This window comes from Lepidochelys kempii, chromosome 6, assembly GCF_965140265.1.
Source record: "Lepidochelys kempii isolate rLepKem1 chromosome 6, rLepKem1.hap2, whole genome shotgun sequence".
Classification (NCBI taxonomy): Eukaryota; Metazoa; Chordata; order Testudines; family Cheloniidae; genus Lepidochelys; species Lepidochelys kempii.
In genome coordinates, this window is record NC_133261.1 from 115,868,929 (window position 1) to 115,892,735 (window position 23,807).

General features: G+C 42.9%; 1 protein-coding gene across 1 annotated transcript; it reads left to right on the forward strand.

Annotated features, from left to right (window-relative positions):
* The first annotated feature begins 6,978 nt into the window (after nt 1-6,978).
* C6H14orf180 (chromosome 6 C14orf180 homolog) lies at nt 6,979-19,711 on the forward strand. Its single transcript, XM_073350731.1, has 4 exons — nt 6,979-6,996; nt 8,754-8,877; nt 12,434-12,460; nt 19,398-19,711. The coding sequence occupies exons 1-4, from the start codon at nt 6,979-6,981 to the stop codon at nt 19,598-19,600; spliced, it is 372 nt and encodes a 123-aa protein (XP_073206832.1). The 3' UTR covers nt 19,601-19,711.
* The last annotated feature ends 4,096 nt before the right edge of the window (nt 19,712-23,807 follow it).

Consider the following 23,807-nt stretch of genomic DNA (forward strand, 5'->3'; position numbering starts at 1 on the left):
GTGAGTCGGTGGAACACAACAGTGCTCCAGCCTCACCTCCTATCTCTCAGAAATGCCCCCTGCATGCTGGGGTGTAACTTAGGGTGATAGACGGCAACCACGCCACCTACAGATTTCCCCTTGCCAAGGAATTCTGAGGTAGCCAGAATGGTGCTGTGGGGTCAGAGAACGTCTAAGATTCCGTTCCCTGCCCACCCAGTCATATTAGCTCATCCTCTTGATCACACACCCAACGCAGCGTACTGCTGGTGTTTAGTCCAGTCTAGTTTTAAAGGCCATTAGCAGCCTGGCTTCCACCATTCCCTAGAGGAGACTGCTCAAGAGTTTTATATATCTCACTGCAGAAAGTGTTCCCTAATGTGGCTCCTAACATTTCCCTTTCTTAATTTATTTTCTTTGGATAAAATGAAAAGGGAATGGGACCCATGCTCTTAAACCACATGAGCAATTTTGAAAATGTTACCCATTACTCCTAGTTATACCCCTCTGTGCCACTCTGGTCATCTCTCTCCATCGTGAAGGGTAAGATTCTGATCTCAGTTACCACAATGTAAATACGAAAAACTCTTGACTTTAATGGACTCACAGTAGTGTAAATCGTCCGTGAGTGAGGACAGAACTTGGCTCATGGTCTGTACAGCATTCAGATACCTTTAGATTGTTAACATGCACCTCACTCTTATGCAGGTTACATGTATTTCACTCATTCCATCTTTTCTCAGACATCAATCCCTCCATTGCCCTAATCATTGTCTTACTCTTCTCTAATCTCTCTTCTATGAAGTGCTCAAACCTGAATGCCACATTTCAGCATCAGTGCCACATAGAGAGTTATAGCATCAACTCAGCCCATGCTGTGATGTCTTTGACTATACCGCTGAAAATGCCATTGGCCTTTTTTATTTCCATATCACCTTGCAAATCTCATGTCCAATTGGTTGTCCTCTATCATCTGTAGAATCAGTTTGGGCATTAATGGTTTCCAGGTTTCTCAAATCCATTAGGGCCTGATCCAAAGCCCTTGGAAGTCAATAGGAGTCCTTTGATTTCCACGGGATTTAGCTCAAGACCTTAATCCCTTTGTTTCAGATTATTTCCTGCAGATATATTAGTGTGCATTTTAATTAAACTGAATTTCATGTGCGGAAATTAGTTTTATAAAACAAAGAATAAAAATCAATTGTCACTCAACTTGAACTCCGTTAAAATAATACACTCCATCCATTCTAGTTTGTATTTACAGGAGTGTCATATTTAAGGCACAGGAGGTAATTGTCCCACTCAGCGCTGGTGAGACCTCAGCTGGAGCGCTGTGTCCAGTTGCGGGTGCCCAACTATAGGGCAGATGTGGACAAATTGGCGAGAGTCCAGAGGAGAGCAACAAAACCAGACCTGTGTGGAAAGGTTAAAAAAAGGGACATGTTTAGTCTTGAGAAAAGAAGACTAAGGGGGGGGACCTGATAATAGTCTTCAAATATGGTAAGGGCTATTTATAAAGAGGACAGTGTACAGTGAAGGTAGGACAAGAAGTAATGGGCTTAATCTGCAGCAAGGGAGATTTAGATTAGATATTAGGGAAAAAATAAGGGTAGTTAAACTGTGGAATGGTCTTCCAAGGGAGGTTGTGGAATCCCCGTCACTGGAGGTTTTTAAGAACAGATTGGACAGTTACCTGTCAGGGATGGTCTAGGTTTACTTGGTCCTGCCTCAGGGCAGGGGGTTGGATTCGGTGACCTCTCAAGTCCCTTCCAGCCCTACATTTCTATGACAAGTATATTTGCTATTTCCAAGGTTTTTCTTTTCATGCTCTTTGTCTCCCCTTATTTTATCTCAAGTCAGCCAATCCACCTGCTGGCAGCTAGATCATTCTGTTTAGTACGATTGCGGATAGTACTGCTTTTAACAACATTCCAGGATTCTTTAAAGAGAGATTTCTTTAGCACTAAAATAACCCCTAATGTATGCCAGTCAAGGTCACTCTGAATGCCCTCTCCAGCCAGGTTTAAGCTCTGTTCAGCTGCGACAGACAGATCAGTAGGACTGACCGATGTGGAAGCAATGAGCAGAGAGCAGATATTAGCATTTGGTTACTTGGTAACTCTTATTTAATCAATACATACTTTACATTTTAGATCCCAGTGGCAGGATAAACAGAATGGAGGGGGAAACATCAAGTGAAATAAATCTAATGGTTTATGGGACATTTTTATCTCAAAATGCACTGTGGGTCACAAATGAGAGCTTGATTGTGATTCCAAGAGTTTAATTATCAAATAGATGTGCAAAACATTTGGTGGCTAAGAAAGTTTGTTTCAGTGTCACAGATATTCTAATATATATGGACTATCTATCATCCTGAATACTCAGTTTTACTATCTACCCAGAAAGAAGCATGAGAAGGGGTAGTGTGAAGAAATTGAGTCAGATCAGACCTCCTTTGTATGTCAATTGAGTTACACCATGGATGAATTTGGCCTAGGCTCTTCTAAAAAAGTAAAATTATTTTCTACCAGACCCTAAAGGGGCATGTCAGGGCTTGACTGTGCTCCAGGCCGGCAGTACCACCTAATGGTGGTAATCCAAGGTGCGATGCCTAATGGCAAGAGTCCAAGGGTCAATTTCTCTGACCATTACAGCTCAAGGAAGCACTGCCTATTGTGAGAATCCAGAGGCTGCTCCACCTAACGGCTACGGTTCAGGTGTAGCGTCATCTATGTGTGAGAGTGGGGGTGGATAGGGGAACCTGAACCTACCCTACTCCACCAGGTTCCGACCCAGGGCCCTTCGACCCATCATCAAGGACTCAGGGCCTGATACCGCAAAGCACTCTCCCTGAGTCACTGCCTACCCTTGCTCCAGTGCTTCTGGCGTCATCATGGAACAGACATGGGATCCTCATATACTCCTCTCTGATCTGTCCCCGGCATCTCTCCTGCTGGCCCTGGTGAGTCATCACCCTTGGCTCTCAGGGTTGGCCAGCTCCCAGTGGCTTCGCTATGAGATTCAGACCTGGTGGCGTGGAGCTTTGGCGGCTTCCTGGCAGGAGGCTGCTGCACCCAACTGCGGTCAGCCCAGACTGATCTGAGTCACACCCTTTTAAATGCTCCCTTCACTGGGACCGTACCCAGCAGAGGCGAGGGGCATGGCCCCTTGGGCCCAGACCAGCTGTTTAACCCTTGCCTCCCCAGTGTGGAGTTGGTAATACCCTGTTACGGGGCAAATTCTCCATTCTGATCGGCAGTGTAGGTGGTCTACCCACAATGCATGATCCTCTTGCATATTCTTCCCCGAATTTGCTCATAGGAGAATTCCATGCAGAACGTGCTGTACATGATTATAAATGAGCACTGTGGATCAAGGCAGTGAACTTTGCTTTAGAACTGCCCGGTGTATACAGAGCCAGAGCCAGTGTTCTCTCTTCATCAAGCAACTTCTATTGTATTGTATCAGATCTATAACTACGTTTGATATTACGAAGTTTACGGTAACATTTGCAAACAGCAGTTGATATACGCCCTCAGTGCACAGGTGAATTCCTACTGACACTGAAGGGAGTTGCAGATACGATCAAAGGACAGTACATAGCTCTGTGTCATTAATGAAAACTTTCGCAGCAGATTAGTAATATAGAGCATGAAAAGTGCATGGATCCCAGGCATGAGTATGAGTGACCCTCATGGATAGCAATAGGAATATTGTAGGTTCCTGCATGTTTCTTTGCATTCTATTTTCCTTTACTATGGACGATTGGCCTCATGATACAATGTGTCTGTAGGTATCAACAGAATTAAGAACTACATGCTCTGAAATAAATGAAAGCTGAGCTCTTTCTGTGTCGTTTGATTCATACGAACACAGTTTTAAATATTATCAGACCATTGGTAATTGCATGGCTTCCATTACCTTTTTTTTTAAAACACTCCATGAAAATGCCTGCACACTGAAACAACTGTCAAAAGAAAAACTAATCTTCATCCTTCTTGTTAGAGGAGACACACAAAAATTCCCCTTATGAATGATTTTCACAAGAACATGATTTTTGCAGGCCTTCCCATCTGATAGATATTACAAGTAAGAGCTAGGTTGTATTCCATTCTGTGGGTGTCCTGCTGTGTGGGGATATCTTTCAGGGGTGAATTTGTTTCTCCAGAGGCAAAAAAGTGCTAGTACACCTTTCAGGGTTAACTAGGTGGTGGGGGCAATTAATATTTTTTCTGATGTATTACGTGATGGTGGAAAAATCACACTTTACCATCACGAAAACTCATCTTGCTGCCTACAGGTGCATGGCTAAATTATTAATGGAGGGTACACAGAACCACTAACGGTGGAATACTGAATGAAGGATCAGTTGACACTCAGGAAGTTGGAGAAGATATGGAAGACTCCCTTCTAATTAATCACCTTTCTGTTTTGTTATACTGATCTGCAGCTTCCAGTTACAACTGCACCCCTTGCTGTATGCTATTACGTGATTTTGTTTTCAGATTGTTCAAGATAAAGTTACTTCATTATTAATATATATGCACTGTGCATGAACATAAATATTGTATATGTACTTGTGTGTAAACCTATTGGAAGTGTTAATAGTTAAGATAAACTAAGTCCATTATTGCAGTGTGTGACTATTTCTATGACCCTATTTGCAATAAAACCAGATTCAATGATATGAGAAAATTGCTAGGTTTCGAAATAATTGAACCAGGCCAGATGAATCCCCACAAAGGCATCATTTACAAAGTACTTTGCTTGTCTAAAATATTTATTCCTGCTGGAGGAAATGGAAAGAGAGTTCATACAGTTACACTGCTATCCTCTGAGCGTAAAATGGTTTTATCGTGTTATGTTTATTTCCTAGACATCTTCCATTGGGGTACTGCAGGAAAGTACGGTATGTGCAGTCAGTCCTTTTGAGTAGGCTGCTCATGTTTATTCACTGGGAAGTCATTCATGAGGCTTTGGGGTTGGGTTTTTTTTTCATCTTTTTCTGCTGAGCAGACCCTTAAACTCCTTTTTCTTGTAAAGACACATATTTGCATACAAAATGGAAGCCATTAAAATCCGCATTTGTGAACACAGAGCACTCTGTGATGTCATAGTTTCCCCCTTCTGTTTCAGATAGGGAATAGCCCTGGTAACTTGTGGCGGATGTGTTGGCTTTAATGATGAAAACTTCACTATAGAAATTGGCCTAAGTCCTCAACCACTGGCTAACAATATTTTTGTTTTGTTTCAAAAACATGGTTAGTTGTTGACTCTTGAATACTTTTAACAAACAGCTTGCGGCAATCTACGGACCTAGAATTTAGTCCCGGAAATTATCCACCGTTTACATCAGAATAATGAGTATGTTTACAAAAATCACGATCTGCTCATGGGCAATTAGCAAAGCGAGAAAGAGGTGAAATTCATCAGACAAACTCTTGGTTCGGAATTAGTTGTCCAGCTGTACTTCTGACATACCTTGAGTGAAATGAGATCAATGCTTTGATAGGAAATAACTTAAAATAGGATGATGAGGTTTGGAGAGGACACTCTAGACCTTTACAAAGTAACCTGTCCCGATATAGTAACACTGACTTCTTCTCTCAGCATCCCCTTAAAAAGCTCACTGCAGTTATTTGCATGAAATCCTTCATATCATACATTAAACTCCGTTTGATTCTTAATGTATATGCAATTTTAGGTGACTAATCTGCAATCAAAAACACTTAGCAGGAATGGATCAGTCGCTGTTCTGAAGTTTGAGCTTATCGCATTTTTTCATGCTGGAAAGTGAGGGCTCAGGTAACCACTGCTTATTCAGACATTTACAATGATTGCTGTCAATGTTCTCAGCATCGAGAGGTGAATAGTTAGAGTGGCACTTTTAAAGGATCCTTTCTTAGAGCTGATTGGCAATTTTGCAACCATGCTATTTTTTTTTTTGATGGACAACGGCTTTTCAAGTGAACTGTTGTCTTATTGTTGTCAAAATTTATTTTTGTTAAAATTGGAGGGGGAGGGTGTCAAACTGGTAAGTGGTTTTTTTATTTTTTGAGAACATTAAAACCTTTTTTTTTTTCCAACCTAAAACTGTCAGTTTTCATTTACTGAAAACCAAAAAATGTTTGGGTTTAACTTTTTTGAAGACCCCTCACCCCAAAATCAAAAACAAATTTTGTAAATAATGAAAAGAGTTTTGTTTTCATTGAATTTGGGGGGTTGGGGGGAAGAAATCATTACCCAAAGTTCTAATGTCTAGGGCTAGATTGCAGCTTGACCTATGCATCTGTGCACAAGAATAAGCTTGAATAAAAGATACTCCCCCCCCCCCATACACTTCTACATGGGCTACATTAGTATAGGGGTATAGAGGTAAGGGAGGATATTCACCTGCTTATTACCATCCTGGGGCATGTGGGTAGGGAATGGGTGGATATTTGGCTCCACCCCCGTACTTGCTGGCCAGAGTAGCTTAGTCAGCATATGGATGCTGGTATAGACCAGCAGCAAATTATGACACCTTTGAGGCAAGGAGGAACCGAGGGAGGAATTGTGACTTAGTACTTCTGGGACAGTGCAGTTTATACATCCTTCCTTGCTCAGGGCTGTGCCTCATGTCAGAACCTAGCCATATGGCTTCATACTGATTTGGGCATCTGTTAAAATTTCATATAAAAATCCTACAAACTAGAACCTCAGATGCGCTGAGGGCCTCCAGGGAGCTACTGGGTAACTTCATCTCCCAAGGAAATCCCTGGTAATTGAGGCCCCTTGAACCAGGAAGCCCTCAGCAACCTGCCTGCATAGGGTCTTATATGAACAGATTTAAGAAAGACATTTCCCCCCTAAAGAATGTGTTGATACAGCGCAATTCAGGTCTTCCAGACACAGTGAAATCCTTGCAAGAGGCACCAGAGAGTGGATTGCCAGAGTTTTAGAAGCCCGGAAGCTGTTAGCCCCCTGCAGCATGAGGAAGAGTCTTCGGTCTCTCCGATGTACAGGAAAGAGAAGGTAAGGCGAATATCTGAGTTACTTCAAACAGCTCTATTTACATGCAGCTTTCAGTGGAGAATCCCAGCTCATCAAAAACTAGCTGCCATCCTAATCTGAGTGCTGCTTTCCTGTCTGCAAGTGAAAAGCAAACTTCATTATACTGTCATGCTTTTAGCCCACGGTTTATATTTATATAAATGGTGCAGTCATTTCGCGGGTCCTCAGCTGGTGTATGTCAACAGAGCTTTATCTTCAGTGAAAAACGTGAATACCAGCCCTATCCCCAGCACAGATTTCTTCCCCTGGTGTGCCAGCCCACTCATGCTGGCCAGTGCATTGGAAGGAGAGGACCAAGGCTCTGTCCATTTCCCACCCTTGCCTGCTACAATGTGCAGGAAGGAAAGTAGCAGCTCCACAGAGGCTGTTCTTCCTCTCCCAGTTGGTGAGGTGGGTAACAAGAGGACAACACACGCCCCAGTCTCCCCTGTTGAGATTCATTATCGCACCAGTGTATCTGAGAGCAGAACTAAGCCCACTCATCCCGCTCAGTAATAAATTTGCCCCATGTCTAATGAGTATTTACCAGGCACTGCTTTGTGGGGATTTCACCAAGCTCTGTGGAAGAGCCTACAAGCAGAGTAGGTAGGCATGCCATCATGGATAAATAGCCCCGGGAAAACAAAACAATAAGCTCTGCTTGTGCTATTTATGCAGTAAAACAATAAAATATCATATTTCAGTGATCAGCACTGGGGTTTTTGATGGAAAAATGTATATTTAATGATGACTGGCCTTCACTGTTTGACAAGGGGCTGTTAAAGCCCTTTGAGAGTGAATCACATCTCTCTTCCCAACTAAAATTCTATCAATGATTTTATTATAATATCTGTAGAAAATTCTAATGTTAAAATCCCACTTTATTACTATAATAATGAATCTAATTTGTGAAACGTGTAAAGTGAGGCCATAACTGTACTGGAGAGAGAGATATGTGATCCCACTACAGCTAAATCATTTCCTGATGACTTGCGCCCACATATTATCAACAGAAGCAAGATTAAGAGCTGAGCTATTTGCAAGAGTTTGAGATTGGGCACAGTTTCTAAAAGGAAAGCCCAAAATAATCATAGAAATGCAACAGTCATTGTGAAAAACACAGCCTCATTTACATGCATGGATGTAGAGACATTTTGTCTGTGATCTACTCCATCTAACTCCTTTCCCCTTAGCAGAAAAGCCTCACTTTTCAGTTGCCTATCCAATAATATCAAAGTGGAATTGTTGGATATGTCCATATTTATCTTAAATTCACTTATTACCTATTCCAGCTACTTGTCCTGCATGTCTATTCATTTGCTGGTGGTTCTTTTGGAGAACATGCAATGAAACAGAAAGGCAGCAAGTTTAAAACTGATAAAAGGAAATACTTTTTCATATGCATATCTAGTCAGTGGAACTCACTGCTGTGATATATGTTCCAAAAAGAGTAATTCTTGCCTTTTTATGTTTTAACCAAGTTCTGTTCTGTCATTCCTTCTGGTGATGACAAGTTATAGTGAACTCTAGATCTATGACTCTGAAAGGAAGTGCAGCGTTACTTCGCTGTAAATACTGCAACGATCTGAGTGTAAACAATGTCGCAACAAGTGTTTCAGATCATGTCTTTTTAAGGACATCATACAAATACTGCATAGCCATATAAAGTTCAAAACTTCATTCAAAAGGCATTATTTCAGTTTGAACAATGGCGTTTTGTGCTTTGATCAATTATCTAGACGAATTGTAGTAAATGTCCGCCTTCAATACTGAGAAAAAGGCCACCCGTGAACCAAGCTGTGAGTGAAAAGCGAAAAGCAGAGAGAAGGGTTCGATTTCGTGAGCCAGAAATCACTGGATATGGTATGTTTAAGATATTAAAAGTCTTTATACTCTCCCAAGAGTGGCATTCTTTCCAGTGTTTCGACATCTTTCCAAATCCCTCTCCTCACCAGTGTCTGTTATCATTACTCATTGTGTTATCTGTGTAAATCAGGAAAGTTTCTTGAGGCACAATCCTTCAGCACAGGTGGTTATGATCCACCTTTCTGCCTTCCCTAGGGGCAAAATAGGCCCTGGCACAAGTTAGAACAGTCACAGAGCTATTTTCACTGACCTCCTGGAACAGTCCCCTAAAGGAGCATTCTAACAGCTCACGATCGACAGAGCAGTAGGTTCTGGTCACATCCCTTTTTCCCCCTTCTCATCTCATCTCATCCCATCCCATCCCAGAACACCCCCTCGGTGGCCCAGGGATGGAGGTGGTGCCCCTTTAGGACAGATTTATGTGCTGTTTATGTCACTCCGAAGCAAAAGGGATTTAGCCTGGGATTTCAATGGGCGTTGGTCAGGTTCATGTTATCTGTGGGGCTTTCTAGTCATTCAGGATTTGGCACATGAAAGGATCCAGTAAGTTGCCCCTAAGTTCTGTGGATGTCCACTTAAGTGCTTAACACTACGTCTGAGGAGAAATTATTCTTCCCCATCTCACTCCCAGCATTTATGTCCATAACAACAGTGACAATTGCAATAATCTCTCTCTAGTGCAAGTTGGGCAGTGTGGAATGGAATACTAAGGGATCTGATTCTCCTCTCATTTAGAACCATAGGACCACAGGGTTAGAAGGGACCAGAAAGGTCACCCAGTCTAACCCCCTGCCAAAATGCAGGGTTTGTTGTGTCTAAAGGCAGATGGCTATCCAGCCTCCTTCTGAAAACCTCCAGTGAAGGAGCTGGATAGCCAAGGCAGTCTGTTCCATTGTCCTGCTATTCTTACAGTTAGGAAGCTTTTTCTGAGATTTAATCTAAATCTGATATGCCGTAGTTTGAATCCATTGCCTCTTGTTCTGCCATCTGTGGCAAGAGAGAATTTTTCTCCATTTTTATGGCAGCATTTCAAGTATTTGAAGACCACTATCGTGTTCCCCCTTAATCTCCTCTTTTCCAAAGTAAACATATCCAGTTCCTTCAGCCTTTGCTTGTATGGTTTGAATTCCCTCCTTTTAATCATCTTTGTCGCTTGCCTCTGGATCGTTTCCAGTTTCTCTACATCCTTTCTATACTTTGGTGACCAAAACTGAACTCGTTACTCCAGCTAAGGCCATTCTAAGTAGAATGGGACTGCCACCTCCTATGCCTCTGTTAATACAACCTACGATTGCATTTGCTTTTTTTTTTTTTTTGCAGCATCATCTCATTGCAGACTCATGTTGAGGCTGTGATCCACCACAACTCCCAGATGTGCTGCTGCTAAACCAGTTTTCCCTCACTCTGTATTCGTGCATTTGTTTTTTCTTCCCTAAGTGTAGCACCTTACATTTGTCTTTGTTGAATTTCATTTTGTTGTCCATAGCCCAGTTCTCCAATTTATCAAGATTCTTCTGAATTTTAGCTCTATCCTCCAAAGTGTTGGCAAGCCCCCCTCCCCTCAGCTTTGTGTCATCTGCAAATTTGATCAGTCTGCTCTCTATACCTACATCCAAGTCCTTAATAAAGATTAATAAAGAATAAACAACAACAGACTCAAACCATATCCCTGTGGAGCCCCACTTGAGACCTCCCTCCAATCTGACATCATTCCATTAATAGATACTCTTTCTTTGCAATTGCTTAACCAATTCTGTGTCAATTTAATGGAAGTTCTGATGAGCCCACATTTCTCCAGCTTACCTATCAGCATGCCATGTGGAACTGTGTCAAAAGACTTGCTGAAGTCCAGGTATATTATGTCCACCACTTCCCCCTGTCCACCAAACCAGTTGTCCTATCAAAGAAGGAAATCATAGACTCATAGAATATCAGGGTTGGAAGGGACCTCAGGAGGTCGTCTAGTCCAACCCCCTGCTCAAAGCAGGACCAATCCCCAACTAAATCATCCCAGCCAGGGCTTTGTCAAGCCTGACCTAAAAACTTCTAAGGAAGGAGATTCCACCACCTCACTAGGTAACGCATTCCAGTGTTTCACCACCCTCCTAGTGAGAAAGTTTTTCCTAATATCCAACCTAAACCGCCCCCACTGCAACTTGAGACCATTGTTCTCCTTGTTCTGTCATCCGCTATCACTGAGAACAGTCTAGATCCATCCTCTTTGGAATCCCCTTTCAGGTAGTTGAAAGCAGCTATCAAATCCCCCCTCATTCTTCTCTTCCGCAGACTAAACATCCCAGTTCCCTCAGCCTCTCCTCATAAGTCATGTGTTCCAATCCCCTAATCATTTTTGTTGCCCTCCGCTGGACTCTTGCCAATTTTTCCACATCCTTCTTGGTAAATCAATGCCGGCTGTTAGCGATTGCTCTTTCATCCTCCAGGTATTCGCAAACTGAATATTTTATACGTGCTCTAGTAGCTTCCCAGATATCAAAATTAGGCTGACTGGTCTATAATTCCCCGCCTCCTCCTTTCCCCCCCTTTTAAAGATGGACACTACATTAGCCCTTCTCCAGTCTTCCAGGACCTCTCCTGTCATCCATGAATTTGTAAATATTACTTGCACTGGTTTCCACTGAATCCTAGAAATGTAGGACTAGAAGCATCCTCCAGAGGTTATCTAGTCTATCCCCCCTGCTCTGAGGCAGGAGTATACCTAGCCCACCCCTGACAGGTGTTTGTTTATTCTGTTCTTAAAAACCTCCTATGTCAGGGATTCCACAACCTCCCAGGTAACCTGGTCCAGGGCTTAACTATCCCTATTGTTAGAAAATTTTCCCTGATAATTAACCTAAATCTCCCTCGCTGCAAACTAACCCATCGAATTACTCCTGACTCATAATGAAGTGTAATTGAGAGGAGAATTGGCCCCAGGTTTTTTTAAGACATGAAAAATTCCCAGCCTTTCACTTCAAGAGCCATAACAAATTTTCTTTATTGCAAACAGCCTGTGATTAAGCCTCCCTTGCTGTTTGTCCACACAGTGCTATTAATACAGTTCAGTTAGAGGCTGGTAGGAGAAAGCTTGTTGGCGCCACTGACATTTTTCCATTCTCTGTATGTTCATGCTGGGTTGTGCTCGAGCTGCCCTTGCCAAATAGGCACCATTCCGGGATATTGTTAGATGAGGAATCCATGTTACAATAGTGTTTGTTTTAAACTTAACTTCCTACCTCAGCCTGCTGGTCTGTCTCATTTTCATGCTGGAAATGATTCAGATGAGGCGTTCCTTCTTGGCAACGGCTACGAAACCTCTCATCCCAATCACAACAGCAGCAGTCTCTGGATCTTACTTTCCTGCTCCATTGCTGTCTGTTTTCCATTTCTTCCTGAAATGCTTCTACCGTTTCACACTTGCCATTTTTAGGTAGCAACTTTCACTTATTGGGCCAGATGGCCCAGATTCTCATCAGGCCTCCTATCTCCTATTTCACTCTGCTACCCTGAGGCGACCTTGGTTAACATGTAAGAACATTTTCATTCTCTTTTCTAGACATTTCCTGCTGGGACTACAGAGTTGGTAAGTTGACGTTTTACATTATAACTGTGAGCTATCCCTGGCACTAACCTGAGATTGCCTACCTGCTGCTGCGATTAATTGTGCAGCGATACTTCATGAATAGGAATTGTTCATGCTGTCCGTGTTTTTGTGTGTGCGTGAAGCACAATATGTGATCAGTTCTGCTTCAGTATTTTAAATCAACAGAAGGTAAGACAAGTAGAGGAAACAAGAATTCAGTCCCTGGAGCCATGTTTAATTTAAACATAATTAATACATTTTATGGCAATAAAATGGGTCCAGGTTTTTCACTGAGATAGGGAAGTGAACCCCCTCCCCAGCTAAGCTGTAGTTCTCTCAGCTGACTTCTACCCATGGTGAATATGCAGTTCATTAACGCGCTGGTGACGTGGAGGAAATAATTAAAATAATCTGTTTTCTCTTCTTGTGTGTGCAAGAATATTCAAGGCAAACAAAAGCCACAGAAAAACTCCAACAAATCTGTGTGCAAGTGTTATTGACTATATTACAGGAAAATCTGGAGCCCCCCCTCCCCCCCAACCAAGACTGGTACTAGAGTTGCCAGGTGTCTGGTTTTGAATCAGAACGCCCGGTCGAAAAGGGACCTTGGTGGCTCCGGTCAGTACCACAGACCGGGCTGTTAAAAGACTGGTTGACGGGGCTGGCAAGCTTCCTACCCAGCTTCATGTGGCTCCCTGGAAGCAGCGACATGTCCCTTGGCTCCTAGGCAGAGGGATGGCCAGGGGGGGCTCCACGCACCACCCCCGCCCCAAGTGCCAGCTCCGCAGCCCCCATTGGCCAGGAACCCCAGCCAATGGGCGCTGCAGGGGTTGCACCTGTGGGAGGAGGCAGTGAGCACATACCGCACAGAGCCACTTGGAGCCAGAGGGACATGTCACCGCTTTCTGGGAGCCCCCCAAGGTAAGCACCGCCTGGAGCCTGTACCCTCAGCACCCCAACCCCTTGCCCCAGACCTGAACCCCCTCCTACACCCCAAACTCCTCATCTCTGGTCCCACCCGAGAGCCCGCACCCCCAGCCAGAGCCCAGACCCCCTCACACACCCCAACTCCCTGCCCCAGGCCTGAGCCCCCTTCTGCACCCCTGCCCCAGCGCTGAGCTCCCTACCGTACCCAAACTCCCTTTCAGAGCCCGCACCCACATCCTCTCATCCCTGATCCCACCCCAGAGCCCGCACCCCCAGCCAAAGCCCTCACCCCCTTGCACATTCCAGCCCCCTGCCCCAGGCCTGAGCCCCCCCCCAGCTCCCCAACCCCCTGCCTCAGCCCAAAGCCCCCTCCCACACTCTGAACCCCTCATTTCTGGCCCCATCCCTGGAGCCCACAACCCCAGCCAGAGCCCTCACCCCCTCCTGCACTCAAGCCCCTGCCCCAGCCTGCTGAAAATAAGCAAGTGAGTAAGGGTGGGGGAGAGCCAGCAACAGAGGGAGGTGGGATGGAGTGAGTGGGGGCAGGGCCTCAGAAAAGGGGTGGGGCAGGGGCAGGGCCTCAGGGGCGGGGCAAGGATGTTCGGTTTTGTGCAATTAGAAAGTTGGCAACCCTAACTAGGATCCATTGTGCCAGGTGCTGTACACATACATAGTTAGAGATCTTCCGGTTCTAAAGAGCCCACAGTCTAAATAGACCAGTTTGAAAAAAGGGAGAAGAAAGGAAGTATTATTATCCCCATTTTACAGATGAGGACCTGAGACTCATAGACATGTTGCATCAGATCCTCAACTGGTCTAAATCAGCGGAGCTGGTTACAAGTGATTTGTCCCCAGTCACACAAAACATCTGTGTCAAAGCCAGGAATTCAACCCTGAGCTCTTGAGAGCTAGTCTTGTACCTTTATCACAGACCAGCTGCCTCTTTAGTATTCAAGGCTCTTAGTTGGAGCTGAGTATGCTATTTGTAACAAACCATTTAGCTAATGTGTTTAATGGACCCATGGGGGGGATGGAAGTTCCATTTCACAAAAGATTTTTCAATTTTGAAATCTGGCTTGGTTACAAATTGCAGTGAAAAGTGAAAATTACATAATTCTCTGTGAAGGAAAATACCAGAAAAAAATTCATTCTGAGTTGTTCAAAATGTGTTTTAACAAACTCAGAATGTCTCATTGTCAAATTCCACTTTAAAATTCTTTTTCTGTTGTATTACGCTAGATGATGATACAAAATAAAATGTTTTGAAAAGAGAATTAATTTCAAAACAAAAAATGGAAACATTTCATTCCAAAAAGAACTTTCTTTCTTTCATTTTTAACAACAAAATTCTGGGAAAATGTACCCATTTTCACCAAGCCTTTTGATTTAAACTGAACTGCATATTCTGATGGAAAACAATTCCTCTGAAGTTTCACCACCCAGTTCAAGAATGTAGCCCTTTTTTCTGTTTCCAAATTAGACATGAGCAGACTGATTTTTTTAAAGAATTTATTTACAATTGTACAACAAACATAGTTAACCCTGAAGATTGTTTTCAATGATCAGAATTCACTTCCACTATACCTGTGCACTGTTCATTATTCATAGCATCTGATTGTTGATCTCAGGGTCTGGCTATACTTCAGGCAGGTGGCGTTTATGCCCAGCTGCAGGAGACATACCAATGCTAGCTGTAATCCAGCTAGCATGCTACAAATAGAGAGAACAGCAGGAAGAGCTAGCTGACCTGAGTACATGCCTAGCATCTTGGATGGGTGCGTAGCCCTTCACACTACAAATGTCCCTGCAGCTATGCTTTACTTTTAGCACACTAGTTCAATCACATGAGTATGCCTCCTTGAGCTGGGAATTACTCCCCCAGCTCAAAGTACAGACATATCCTCACACCGTAATTTTTTCTGCTCCCTCACTGAAACTTTATAAGCAGGAAGTGAGCATTTCCAACATGAATAGGGACTAACGAATACCTACATTTATATATGAAGTGTGATTCCCTTGTTGCTCTCTGCGTGGTTTACATTTGTGTGATTTATAAACCCTCTGCAAGAACTTCAGAGGAGAGAGAATAAAAAGGCCTGAATCAAAATGGGATTCTCAATTCAGACAATCAGTTCCCAAATAATTTTCACTACTATAAGACTAACTGTGACCTTTTTATTGAAGTCTGTCACCCAGTTAAGAACGAAGAACAATATCAGGTGATTCGAGAGACAAATCACACATTGGAATTATTGAACAGCACATAGTTTCACTGAAAGAACTGGTGAGCAATCCGCAGGCTAAAATATGTTCACATAAACCTTTTGTAGAATAATTCCAAATAACAGACAAATTAATAAAAATCGAAGCCTATTCACAGATAATCTGCAAGCAGAAAGAAGGTCTACATTCAAATGAAGAAATTATTTGCTGCAAATAATTCACCCAACTCTATTAGAGAGCATCGATTTGGCTTCTGGTGAGCTTTCAAATGACTGGCTATTAACATTCTACCTTCTCCCCACACACTTTTTGATACATTATTATGTGCTTGTTGCTTGATTTTATGACTTTTACCTTCCTTTATGTACATCTGTATGACAGCTTAATTGACTGCTATGTATTCCAGGGTTGGTAATAGGAGCTAATTTAAATACACTACAGCTAACGTCGGTCCTTTACCCATAACAATACACACCACATTTTTACCTTCTTATTGATCATGTGCATATGCCAGGCAAATAGTTGCGCACTCTCATTTTTTATTCAGGCATGAATTTGGTTTTCGAGAGCACATTTAATACTCGGAGTGCTTTATAAAGTAACACTGACTGTGCAATGACCATGCAGACCAACAGAGTAGCCATTACTCTCTCAGAAATAGCTCACACATGCTGTTAAGGGGTAAAAGAAGGATGGTTTGTGGCTAAACACAAGCCTGGGAATTAAGAGAGTGGAGATCTATTCCAGGCTTCCTGTGTGACTAGATTGCCACAGCCTTTACCCAGCTGGGCAAGGAAAGGAGAGGGAGTCTGGCACAGCAGTTGTTGTGGTAGGATATGGGGTGCGGCTGCAGAGGCCGAGGGGGTCACCTTCGATAGTGAAGGATGGGGCTCTGGGCTGCAGGGATACAACCAGGTGAGCAGGCTGCAGTGGACACCAGGCCCTGATTTCTGTCATTAGAGTGTTGTAATCTTTAAATAAACCTAATTTAGTTGCTACATATAAATTTTTGTTACTTCAGTGCAGAGAACAAGACAGGACTAACATGCCCTCTGGCTTACTCCCTTGCTTAGACTATGCCAATGACAGGGAGTACGGCGCTCTCCGCATCACAGCTGTACTCCCTGTCATTGGCAAATGATCAGGGGAGTCAGGGAAAGGGATGGGAAGTCAGCCCCCACAACCTGCCATCCACAGTAGATGACCAGGCACACAGGGGGTAATGAGCTGTTCCAGGAGAGGGTGTAAAGTAACTTACTCCCACCCCAGAGCAGTGGGGAGGAGCTGGGAAGTACACTATGCACTGCTCCTTACTCAAAGGAGATTGTATGGTTAGAGTCTAGCTCTAAGCCTGGTGTGCCTGTTTCTTTGCCTGTATCATGAGGCTGACCCTTCTCCGATCCACTGGGGTGTTGCAAATCTCAGCTTGTCAGGCAGACAGAGTTGACACAGATGCCCACCACAGAAATGCTGACATGTAGAATAGTAACAATCCTTGCATTCAAGGTAACTGCACCAAATTACGCCAGCTGAGGATCTGGCACCTAATGTCAACACCTGTGACACCATCCAACAGAACTGGCCAGTTCCCCCTTGTTTTGATCTACTTTAACCACGGCCTGTGTCTTTGTTCCCAGCTTCCTTTTACTGCTGTTAACCTTCCCCCATACACACCATGACCTGCATATACTGCACTGACCCATGCTGCAGCAGGGAGAATGTACAATTCCTATCATAGAATCATAGAACCATATGGTTAGAAAGGACTGCAAGGGTCGTAATGCCAAAATGCAGGATTCGTTGTGTCTAAACCAGCCCAGACAGATGGTTATCCAGCCTCTTTTTGAAAGCCTCCAGTGAAGGAGCGTCTTCTCCTCTAGCTAGTTTGTTCCATTGTCCTACTTTTCTTACAGTTAGGCCATTTTTTCCTGAGATTTAACCTAAATCTGCTATGCTGTAGTTTGAACCCACTGCCTCTTGTCCTGCCCTCTGTGACAGGAGAGAACAACTTTTCTCCATCTTTTTTAAGGCAGCCTATTCCTCCAGTTGGGATAAGGCGCAGGAGCACAGTGCAAACCTATTGTACAGGTCTCTTATGCAATGAGAAGCATTGTACACCTCCAGCTATCCTCAGAAGTCAGGGTACTCTAGATGCTTGATGCCAGATCCTAGCCCTTAGACTAGAGGTGCAAAGTTACTGTAGTGCCAGCTTAACTGGCCAGTGGAGAATTCCTCCTAACTGGGTGTATCTTCCAGTGGGATAGGGATGTTGTAATGCCACCTCTCCTTTATTAGCCCCCAGTTGGTTGGAAGGAGATTATGCCCAATGGCCCCCAAATGGTTGGACAGAGGGGGTTATGCCCCCATTAGTCCCTGGGCTGTCATCGTGGTAGTGATAGGATACGCCATGGAAAAGTTAAACTTCATTGAAACTGGTGGGTGTACCAGGCATTTGTCACTCAGGATACATGTACAAAACAAATGAGCTCCTTTATGGAACCAGAAAGCGGAAACAACAGGAGAACCACCCAGAACACAGGCACATGGCAAGGCTTGAGTAGAAGTTGAACTATGTGACCCAAGGAATTTGCCTGGGCACTGATATAGCAAATGCAGGTACTGGGGCAGTGATTGGTGGATTGCGTGCCTGTGTAAGAGAGAAACACCACATACCAGACACAGAGAAGGAGAAGAAAGCCAAGAAACAGCAGAACAAGCACTAAGGATGTGGCCCTGAAAAAGGGGTGAGAGAGCTTTTTGGGCAGAGTGCTGTAGAAAAGAGGCTTAGAACTATGAGCAAAGAAATTATCTCCTGTTGTGTTCAGGGAAACTGGACTTTGTATGTTCTTAAATAAACAGGATTGCCCCCAAAGAAATATCTGGCTCCATCATCAATTTCTCCTCTTAGTGGAAACAACCAGCAGGACCCTGAAAACTGGCTCACTTCTCGCATCATGAAGGGGTAACAGATTCACTAAAGATGCATTCTCATATCTAAATCTCTATTTGCCCGTTATTCCTGACCAGCCCCTTCGAGAACGTTGCAATGGCATAGCCCAGCTTATAATAGACAGCAGAATGGCACCCAAGCTGTAAAATGTAGCCCAATGATTTCCACGTGGGTAGTACACCTGACCCACAGTGATCTGAAATTCCTCAGATTATTTTTACAAGCAAGAAGAAAAGTTTACAATATATTCCTTTTCATGATTAAGCACAGCGGACTCTCCACTGTGATTAGCAAGTTTAACATTGAGAGGCAGACTGGCCCTGCGAAAGCATTGTAAACGTGCCGCTGAGTCGATAGATCCTCATGTCCTTCTTATTTTAATTAGCAGGCCCTGTAACAAGTTAATGTTACAGGGGAAAGGCAAGTAATCTACTTCTTCTCTCTTTATGGAACATTTGTGAGCATTAAATAATTAGTCGTGGTTGCTTAATATTCTCTAGTATTTAACCTAGTGTTTTGCTTAAATGTATAAAAAATAATTGCTGTGAGGAAATTTGAGAACATGCATTAACGATGGTAATCCTGTTCTTATTGTATATAATTAAACCCTTCTAATGCTCCATTAGATTACATCTTTCATATTCAGTAGCCTCTGTAGGGAGGTGTGACTCGCTGCCATTTAACTGATGCATCGAGAAGCACTCACAACCAGAGCACTGCTTAACCTGCTGTTTCCAGAAAACCAGGACAAAGGCAGCAGTGGGGGTCAAATTTGGGAGCTGTTTCAGACAACACTAAAATAATGCCTGTTTCTTTTCTCTCCCCAACCTCTCCCAGCACATGACAGGCCATCAACTGGATTGCCTTTGCTCCTGTGGTTTTCGCTTTGTTTAGTGCTGATCCTGGCTGTGAGTCTGTACTACAGCAGTGTGAAGCAGAATTTCAAAGTCTTGGAAGAATTTCAATCCCAGCTCGTTATCTTCTTTCTTCAGATAAGACACGTTGCTTTGAAATGCTGGACTTGGTTTATGAGGCAATAACAGTGTCACACGTGTGGAACCGTGCATAGCCCAAGACAAAGATCTTAGCAGATAACATCTAAATGCATATTGCAGCACAAGGCTCACAGCCCATTCAAACCAAACACCAGAGAATGTGCCAGCCTTCCCTTTGAAGACTAATATAGAGCTGACCCTGTTGCACACTTACCTTTTCCTGTAGCCACTTGTTTTCCATTTCTTTTATTATTATTGTATATATTACACTAACACCTAGAAGTTGCAACCAAAATCAGAGCTCCATTGTCCTAGGCAATACATAAATATCTGGTAAGAGATAGTCCCTGCCTCAGAGAGCTTATAAACTGAAGAAACAAGAAAAGGCAAAGGAACAGAAACACAGAGATTAATTGATTCAATCAAGGTCATATAGGTAGATAATACCAGGAACTAAACCCAGGTCAATCAAGTCTCAGGTCAGTAGCTTAACCACAAGGCCATCATTCCGCTCTGGTTTTGCTACTGCAATATGTGCAAGCCTTACTTCTTGTGTTCAAAGGCTCTCCAATGCTGTATTTTACACACATGTGAAATGATTGTGAGTAAAACCTTGGCAGACGGTGTTCTCATGTCCCCTCAAGCTTTCTCCTATGTGGGCAAAAGATTGCTCTTGGAAATGTTTCACTGGGCTCCCCAGCATGGAAGAGAGCATGGAAACCCGTTTAACCAGGCTATGGGTATTTGCCTAATATCACACATAACAGAGTTGAATCCCAGGTTAATTATCAAGTCAGTAGTTTAATCCTCTGAGTTCAATTCAGTCCGTAAACCTCATGAGCCAAGTTTACATGGTTTGTGACATCAACAAACTTCTTCAATTTACTTCTAGCTCGTATTCAGTCAGGGGATCACATATTCATTCTATGCATGCCCAACGATAGTTTAAGGCTTTGCATAATGCTACAACTGACCGTTTATGAAGGTGGAAAGGACAAAGCTCCATTGTCTTGGGAGGCCCCCCATTAATATCTTACAGTAAGGATATTTATGAAGGGGATCTTTTTAACAATGATAGTGCAATAAATGCTGAATGCCTCTTGTGTGTGTCAAAGTGGATCCCAATGTGTCTATCCAAGTGTGTCTCAGAGAGGGCCAACAAATTTATCTGGCCTATGAGACTTTCTGGACTTTATTTTCTCCGTAGGAATAAATAGCAACATCCTTTCTTTCCTGGTCTTCTTTTCAAGTAAAATTAAAAGAAAGTATTTGGACAAGTGCGCTATTGTATTCAGAAAGATAAAGACTACGTGAGAGTCTGCAACAGCAGAAAAAACCCTGCGAAGAAGATGGAAGACAATGCTTGCAAGATCACAGCCCAAAGTCCCATGTCGTGACAACCAACAAAACACTATGCATATTATTGTTAGTTGATAAAGAATATTCCATATGGCATTGAGGGGCAACAGCACATCATCTTCCAGGCATCTTAAAGTAGGCAAAGAATTAAATCGGAACAGGGAGAAGCAACCTTTTCTCATAAAGAATGTATGCCTCTTCTCAATTGAAAACAGATGAAACAAACTACAGTATTGAGTCTCAAAAGCAGAAAGAGGTGACTTCAGCAGCTAAGTGGATGCTCACCATAGGGCTGTCACAGGCCCACAGGCAATTGCATCAGACAAGCTGCCAGTTTGGGAGTCAAAGGATGCTCACATAGGTGTATTCATCCCTGTGACTTTTTACACAAACCAATTGTGTGGTTCAGTCTAATGGAGGCAAGCTGTACCATCGCCTTGCTCCCCCATTTCCTTTTTTTAAAGTAATAAGGTGAGAGATTTACAACTTCTACGTGAGGTTTCAGAGTAGCAGCCGTGTTAGTCTGTATTCGCAAAAAGAAAAGGAGTACTTGTGGCACCTTAGAGACTAACAAATTTATTTGAGCATAAGCTGTCGTGAGCTACAGCTCACTTCATCGGATGCATTCAGTGAAAAATACAGTGGGTTTTTATGTGAGTAACTCATTAAAACGTTTCTTGAGAAAGGTTAGGAAATGGTATATTAGTGAGATGAACAGGTAATTAAATAACCTTCAATCCCTCCCTCTGTCTACATAGAAGTGCCCCACCCATTTAGCTCACCTTTTCTGGAGCTGAACTGTAATTTCTGGAAGAGGCACATTGAAAACAGGGGGCTTGTTTTGAAAGGGCAGTTTATTCAGCAAAAGCCATGGTGTGGTACTGCAGGTAATACATACAGCAACTTCAATAGTCTGGGAGAGGACGTGCTAGTTTGTACCACCCTGATATGCTAATGTAATGCTTTACACCTCTCAGAAAACAAATCAGAGAGTTAAGAAGATAAAATGACAACTCCAGAATAAGGATTGGAAAGGACAAGAAACAGGGATGAAATCCACATTTAATAGCATTCTATTTATTTACAAGACGGTAACCACCTTTAAAACAGGTCTAAAATTTTTTTGAGGTAAGTTATACACAATAGATTATATCAGTCTCAAACAAATTGTATTCAGCATGCATCTTAGGCCTTTGAAATTATTTAAGCCTAACCCCCTTCCTGTGAGGGAAGTGGTATTATTCTCATTTTACAGCAGAAGTCTCAGATAAATCTAATGCCTGCCCAAGTTAAAACAGCAAGTCAGTAACAGAGCCAGGAATCTCTGATCCCACAACTCCTGGCTCCCAAATCTCCTGACCCCAAATCTCCTGGAATCTCTGAACCTCTGAAAGTTGGACAGGTCACTAACTTGGGCACCCAAATCTCTTGGTTAACCACTAGACCATACTTCCCCCCTGCTCTTATCCATTCTATTTTCTCCTCACACATAAGCGGATGCCCAATCCATCCATTCAGAAGTTCTCTCACACACACAGTCTGACTCACTTGTTTATTCTCTTACTATTCTTTATTCATCACCAGATGTACTCGCACCCTTGTTAACTGGACTGGAATCTTCATTACTGATGTTGTATGGATTGGTGTCAAAAGGTGAAGGTAATGCCTTGATAGGACATAAAATCAGAAAAGCTAAGATGGTGCCAAGCAGTCACAGGACACCCATGACTGGAGTTGGAACTGAAAGGACCCACGGTTCGTGGACTGAATCCTGGATGCTGCTGTTTTTTTAATTATAGCCTCCCCCCATTGGACGTTGCATTTCTGCCTCAGCTATATGACTGAGATGCAAGTTTTTTTCTCAGCTGAAATGAGTCCCGGTGGAAGATCAGATAATGCAGTTTGCAAAGGCTTCCAACAGTCTGCAGGGGGAATGAAAATACCCTCATAAGTCAGGAAGGCTAACAGGAGTCACCAGCCTGTTCATAATATTGAAGCTTCCCAATGAGGAGGACAGGGAGCCAGACAGTGGAAATACCACATACAGAATGAGTACATTATTAGCAATAGGGATCTAAAACATGTACTGCTAGCTAGGATCATTTTGTCCTTATGAGACAGGCAGATTACACAGACAGGCTGCAAACACTGCAGGCCAGAATCTCAGCTACTGTAAACTAGGATCTCTCTTTTGACTCTTGGAGTTCACTAGCTGAGAATAAGGCCCTACACTAAAATTAGTCCAGTAGAAGTTCAAATGATAGGCATGAAAACACTGAATTTTCAAATAATTTATTTGTGTATAGCTCTAAATCATAAAAGTGCAATGCACTGTCCAGCAAAAAGCATTCAATATAAAAACACATTCATTCAATATCAATAATACTAGGGTACATTAGTTACACTGACCCCAGTCCTGCTCCCCTCAAAGCCAGTGCAAATTTTGCCAGTGGTTTCGCTGGCAGAAGGATCGGGCTCATTATTTCCATTTTGCCAAATGTTTACAAAGTATTCTATTAAAATGCTAGTAACTGATTTTCCACATGTAAATAAACTGCATCCCTTTCACTATTGTATAAAAACAACAACAGTAAACATTATTCAGACTCTGTGGTTCTGTGAAATTGCATGCAGTTTATCCCCCAAATCAGCAGTTAATAATCACAGCAATAGATAACACAACGCATGAGTGCTAATATTTAAAATATACTGGGCCATATCCTCAGTCGGTGTAAACAGGCATGGCTCCAATGATGTAAATGGAGCTACGCCACATACTCCAGTTAAGGATCTGGCCCACTCTTGGTTTTAGAGATTAAAAATTATGAAAACTGCTAAAATTGTGTCCTAAAGAATCTATTGCAGACCTATTTAGCAGGATAAAATAATGTTC

Excerpts from the sequence above, each read along its gene's own strand:
- C6H14orf180 (XM_073350731.1), top strand. Across the intron at positions 8,878-12,433 it reads GCCAGAAATCACTGGATATG|ACATTTCCTGCTGGGACTAC; the intron begins GTATGTTTAAGA and ends TCTCTTTTCTAG. Across the intron at positions 12,461-19,397 it reads CTGCTGGGACTACAGAGTTG|CACATGACAGGCCATCAACT; the intron begins GTAAGTTGACGT and ends AACCTCTCCCAG.